At 52.5% G+C, this 6,000-nt stretch overlaps 1 protein-coding gene across 1 annotated transcript in view; it reads left to right on the top strand.

Moving 5' to 3' along the window:
* Positions 1-252: 252 nt before the first annotated feature.
* Positions 253-6,000, top strand: part of Kiaa1755 (KIAA1755 ortholog) — a 39,627-nt gene continuing 33,879 nt past the window's right edge. The window contains exon 1 of the mRNA XM_076849083.1: positions 253-458. Coding sequence (XP_076705198.1) covers positions 456-458 — 3 coding nt within the window. The 5' untranslated portion in view covers positions 253-455. The remainder of the gene's footprint in view (positions 459-6,000) is intronic.

Below are 6,000 nucleotides of genomic sequence, written 5' to 3'. Positions count from 1 at the left end.
GGACGCGGAGGAGGGGACGCTGGCCGGCTCGCCTCTGCCCGGGACTGCTCGGCGGGCGCCGTGGGAAGCGGGCGGAGCGGCTCCAGGTCTCTTGGCAGTCGGCGCGCGAGGGGCGGGCGGGGCGCCTGGTTCTCATCACGGCGGCGGCGGGCGGGGGGCGAGGCGCCGGCACAAAGGGGCCGCTGTCCCGCCCGCCCGCCCGCCGCTCGGACCTCGGGCCCGCGCCCGCCCCGCCCCTGCGCCGCCCTCGCTCTCGGTCCCCCGCTCCGCGCGGCTCTCCCGCCCCGGCCGCTGTCCCGGGCCCGGATCGGCCCTCGCAGATGGAGCAGGGGTCAGTGCCCGGGGTCGGCCAGTCCCGCTGTCCCGGGGGCTAGGCCCGGCGGCTGCACGGGAGGACAGCACCCCGACCCACAGAGTGCAGGAGAGGAGCGGAGAGGAGCGCCGGTCCCGTCACCATGGTAACGCTGCCCAGGCTGGACCACCCCGCTGGCTCCTTTCTCCCCTAACCCCGGGGCCCCTGGGCGGGCCGCGACCCTTACAGACCACCCTCGGTGCCTGGCCAGGAGTCCACGCCTAACCGCCCAACCCCAGCGCGGGTGGGGTCTGAGGGGTTGCAGGGGTCCCTTCCGTGGCCAAGTTCTCCCTGGGCCTCTCCAGGCGTGAGATGGATGGAATAAGGGACGAGGTGTTAACTTTCCTATTGTCCCAACCCAGAGTCAAGGGCTAAACGTGAACCCTATCTCGCGGGGCCTCGGACAAAGCTTGGGGTGCTTTTGCATTTTAGATGTGGGGCAGATGGTCAGCTAGGCACGATTCCAACGTGGGGTTTGGGTGGAGAGGGGCCCAGCAAAGCAGGGCAGGGAGGACTCGTGGTGCAGAGGGCAAAAGGGACTGCTTCCCCAATCTCGGAATGGTTCTGCTGTTTTAGACCCAGGGCTGGAAAGTCCGATGTCCTGACACGGGGTGCTCTGGGAGGAACTGGGGGAGGGTTACCTGGGGGGGGGGCAGAGGAAGGGCAATACCTCCACACTCTGGGAGAGTTGTGTATGTGTATTTGTGCCAGAATCTGGAAACGGAAAATGAAAGAAAATACTGTTTTCAAAGACTCCCAACTCAGCTCCAGACAGGCCCAGGAGCCCCGGGCAGATTCACAGGAGCCATTTTCTTAATCAGGGGATTTGGAAAGCGGCTGTGAAGACAGACCAGGGCTTTAACTCCTCGACTGTGATCCATCAGGCTGAATTTGTGTGGGTTTTCACTGATGTGCACACCCACACAGAGGAATTCTGCACAGAAGTGGGTACATACACACACACACACACACTCGGAGCACACCCAACACACTCCCATTGACTCACACAGCTCCACACATGTGCCTCCTCATATAAGCAACCCTTGTCCACCTGCTCTCCCATGCTGCCAAAATGTGGGTATATACCTGCAAAACAGGTGTCTAAATCACACCAGCAGGACACACTGCCATACATTGCCCTTGGAGCTAATCGAAAATAACCATTACAAACTAGTTATTTACCTCTCCCTACAGGCAAGACCTTCCACTATGTATGTGGGAGTTCATGTCATTCACATCAATGTGTGTGTGCGTGTGTATATGTGTGTGTGTATGTGTGTGTGTGTGTATGTGTGTATGTGCACACGTGTGCAACTGGAGATTGAACCCAGGGGTGCTCTACCACTGAGCTACATCCCCAACCCTTTTTATTCTTTATTCTGAGACAGGGTCTCACTGAGTTGCTCAGACTGACCTTGAACTTGCCATCCTTCTGCCTTACCTCCTGAGTCACTGGGGTTACACGAACTTGCCGCTATGCTGGGCTTACACCAACTCTCAGGAGTAGATCGCTGATATCTCTACCCCACAGGCGGGGGCCTTTGCTCTGGGAGCTTAGGTGACTATTCAAAGTCACTCCACCAGGAAGTGCAAGTCAGGGCAGGCTGAATTCTAAACCTGCATCCAGCTGTACTGCCACCCCAAGCCACAGCCTGCACAAGGGGTGTTTGCCCACCTCTCCTGGCTGGACCTAATCTAGTTATTAGTTTTAGAATCCAGACACCCCTCACCAAACCCCAGATACTTAGATTAAGGGTCAGTCACTGGGCTGGGCCTCTCAAAGACTCAACATCTCTTTCTTCATTGGGTACAATGGGCAGATTTTCCTACCTTTCTGTCTTTATATATTAAAGATTATAATCTGTCCATTTTTCTGGCCTTACCTACCCACTCCAGCTACTCAGGCCTTGGTTTAGAAGCTCTTATGGTTTATGCTCCCTCCTGCCCCAGGGCCTTTATACAAGCTGTACCTCCTGGGAGAAGAAGCACATTTACCTAAGGAATACTTATTCATCCCAGAAGTCTCCACCCAAGTATCATCTTAGCAAAGCCTCCCGACTCCCCTGGCCCTTGCTCTAGCCTGCCAGAGACTCCTCCCTCATGGCCTCCATTACAGTAGTAATTTTTGTGGAATGCTTTGATTAATGATTGTCCAGTGTTCAGGGGCTGCTCAGTGTTGGAGATTCTTACAGTAAAGGGGTTTAGGGCTTAACCATTTCCACACTTCCCAAATTTCAGTATCTATGGAAAAACTTATGAATCCACTTATCTGACCAAATATTGTAAAAGCTGCATGCGATGGCACATACCTGTAATCCCAATGGCTTAGGAGGCTGAGGCAGGAGGATCATGAGTTCAAAGCCAGCCTCAGCAACTTAGCAAGGCCATAAGCAACTCAGTGAGACTCAAATTAAATACAAAAAAGGGCTGGGTGTGTGGCTCAGTAGTTAAGGGCCCCTGAATTCAATGTCTGGTACAAAAAAAATGTTTATATATATATATATATGCCATAAATAAAAAGTAACTGTAAAAATCTATGCAATGAGGGCAGATCTGTGTTAGTCGTTCTGGCTGGATGAGGCTGACCGTGGACCCTTCCTCGCCTGAGGACTGGTTTCATCTGCTCCGAGGAGTAATGATGAGGAGTCTGAGAGGTGTATCAGACACCTGTTGAGGCTCTCTCCTGGGTGTCGACAGGAGGCCTGGAGAGGCCTGGAGAGGACTGGAGTAGGTTTCTTGCTGTGATTTCACATCAAGCCCGAGTCCTCCCAAGATGGTCTTGTGGGCCACCTGCAATTCCATCCCACACTTTGAGGAAAGTTGCTCAAATCTGGTTCAATTCACTCCACATTGCCAAGGAACCTACTACGTGGTGGTCCCCACCCAGCCCCTGTGTGGGCCAGGCCCTCGCGGCCTCAGGGTCCCCAGGGAGTCAGGCCTGTTCACTAAGGGTCCTGAGCTGTCTGATGGGTGGTGGGAGGCCCCTCTGTGTCCTGGAAAGCTCAAGAGAAGTAACGCAGACCACTGGGCTCTGAAGTATAGATAGGAGCTTGTCCAGTCCAGGGAGGGGTGCAGGGTGAGCAGAGGCAGGGCCGCATCCAGGCAGCCCTTCCTTAGTTGGGGTCCCACCTTGGATTCCAGCAGGGAGATTTTAGGTGGCACTTGGGTGACCATTTTTTATTTTACAGCTTTTCATCTTAATGAGCGTTAGGGGGTTTTTAAATAGCAGAAACACATGAAAATCAATAAAAATAAATTCAAGTAGCAAACAAATAGACAAAAAAAATACTAAGCAAATCATCATAAATCTCTATCAAGCAAATAATAAATTAGGATATGCAAGAAAACCTCTTGTGTGTGGCCCATCGATGACCGGAAAGCTCTGGCTAGAGCATGCAGTGTGTCTAGAAGAAGCAGGACAGGAATGCTGGGAGCTGACTGGTGACTCCAAGCACCAGCCCAAACTGGATCTCTGTGTGAGAAAGGCCACTATGGGGGGTGGGGCAGAGGGGAACCTGGACTGGTTCTCAGTTTTATACCCCAGCTCTGCCATTTATTAGCAGGAAAGTTGTGGCCATAGTTTTTTCAACCTGTGAAATGGGAACAAAACATCTGGCTCATAGAATTATTAGGATGATAAAATACAATAATCATGGGAATTGCTTGGCACGGGCCTGGCTCCAGAGACTCACTTCTGTAAGAAGCAGCGCTCATTGCAATTATTGTTGTGTGGCTTGGGTGGGAGATGGCGCACCCCAGGGCAGAGGCAAAGGGGAGAGGGAGAGAAAGGAACAGATACAAGAGTAAGGCTCAAGGCAGGCGCGGTGGTGCGCGCCTGTAATCCCAGTGGCTTAGGAGGCTGATGCAGGAGGATCTTGAGTTCAAAGCCAGCCTCAGCAAAAGTGAAGTGCTGAGCAACTCAGTGAGACCCTGCCTCTAAATAAAATACAAAACAGGGCTGGGGATGGGGCTCAGTGGTGGAGTCCCCCTGAGTTCAATCCCTGGTAAGCCCCCCCCCAAAAAAAACAGCAACAACAACAAAAAAAAACTAAACTAAAGCTCGGAGAGGCAAAGTGCCTTGCTGGAGGTAACTCAGGCGATACACAGTGGAGCTGGACTTGAACGTGGGTCTTCTGGGGCCTGCTCGCTTCTTGGTTCACTGTGTCTGGGCTGTTTATTCAGTTTTGAAAGTCTTTTTGTTGTTGTTGTTTTAAATAAAGAGCCAATTCTCTCTCATATCTCTGCCCCCACACCCAAATAAAAAAAGGGCTTAGTGTAGGGAAGTGAGCGAGAACTTGAGAAAGCAGAAATGCTGGATTCAGCACCTCAGCCTGGGCCAGTTCACGAGGAGTGTCCCCAGTAGTTGAGTCCAGAGGTCACAACCCGATACCTGCTGGGCTGCACCTGGCTCACAGATGGGTTTGGAGAGGTTTGACCAAAAGATCCGTAATCCAGGCACAGGGGCCAAGCCACGTGTGGTTGATGCCGATGAAATGGGTGTTGCCCCAGACCCCACAGCTCCCTATTGCTTCCCTCATGGGGACGGTGACAGTCAGGGGCCCCTCTCCAAGGGCTGGAGGGGCTGCTTTCTTGGCTTAGACCCTTCTGTCTTCCACATCACCCGGTGGTCCCCTGAAGACCCTGTGAGTCTGTGGCTACTGGCTTAGGTCTCTCTGGTCCCGAGGCAGAAAGACACATCACTGGAAGTTTTCTCAGCAGCTAAGGTCAACTGGTCCCTTCTGGCTCCAAACTTCCTGAACCCGATTTGGCTTTGAATTCTAGCATGTTCCTACCAGAAGAAGGGTCCTTGGAGACCGATATGCTCAGTGCTTCCCTTTTATGGGGAGTGGGGACCGAGGTCCAGTTCACTGGCCAGTCGGGGGCAGAACCTCCCCTTCCCCAGGATCTCTGCCCCAGGGCAAGGCAGCCCTGGGGCTCCTCCCACCCACCTCAGCTCTTCTCATACGAGGGGATGCTAAATCCTTCGCCTGTTGGACTAAATGGATAAACTGAACCTTTAAGAAAAGTTCAGCCCACATCTCTGAAGACCCAGCTGACAACATCTGGAGAGACCATTTAAAAAAGGAGGCAGGCAGCCTTCCAAACACATGCAATCACACCCTCCCATCATAAAAGCTATAGGAGCTGATTATAGAACATTTGAAAATGCAGCACACTAAGAAGAAAATTCAGATACTGCCCCACCTGCCCTCCCCCCTCCCCCGCCCCCGGGGTAACTACAGTGAACACTTTACTGAATGCCGCTTGGATTCTTCCTAGGCTCACACACACTCTGAAGATCACACTGTATGGAAACTTTTCTTTAAAAAAACTACACCCGTCAGCAGTATGTGGGGAGGGGGTTTGGCTATGAAGGAGCCTCTTTGTGGGGTGGCGGAAATCTGTTGCGTATTGATCTGGATAATGGTTACAGAAGTCCGTCTCTAGGTCCAAATGTATAGTCCTGTACATTTTTTTATTTATTTGTTTTATTTGATTAAAAAAAAATGATACAACAGTAATAGAGGCTCATTACAAAGACATGAAATAGACATCTACGAACACAGCTGCTCCCCTGCGCAGACACAGCGTCTGTAGTAGGTAGTTTTCTAGGTGTCCCAGCACAGACAAGGTGCCCACGTCAGTAG

Source organism: Callospermophilus lateralis, chromosome 3 (genome assembly GCF_048772815.1).
Source record: "Callospermophilus lateralis isolate mCalLat2 chromosome 3, mCalLat2.hap1, whole genome shotgun sequence".
Lineage (NCBI taxonomy): Eukaryota > Metazoa > Chordata > Mammalia > Rodentia > Sciuridae > Callospermophilus > Callospermophilus lateralis.
The sequence above is the reverse complement of the archived record's forward strand: the minus strand, read 5'-3'. Positions and strand labels throughout refer to the sequence as shown.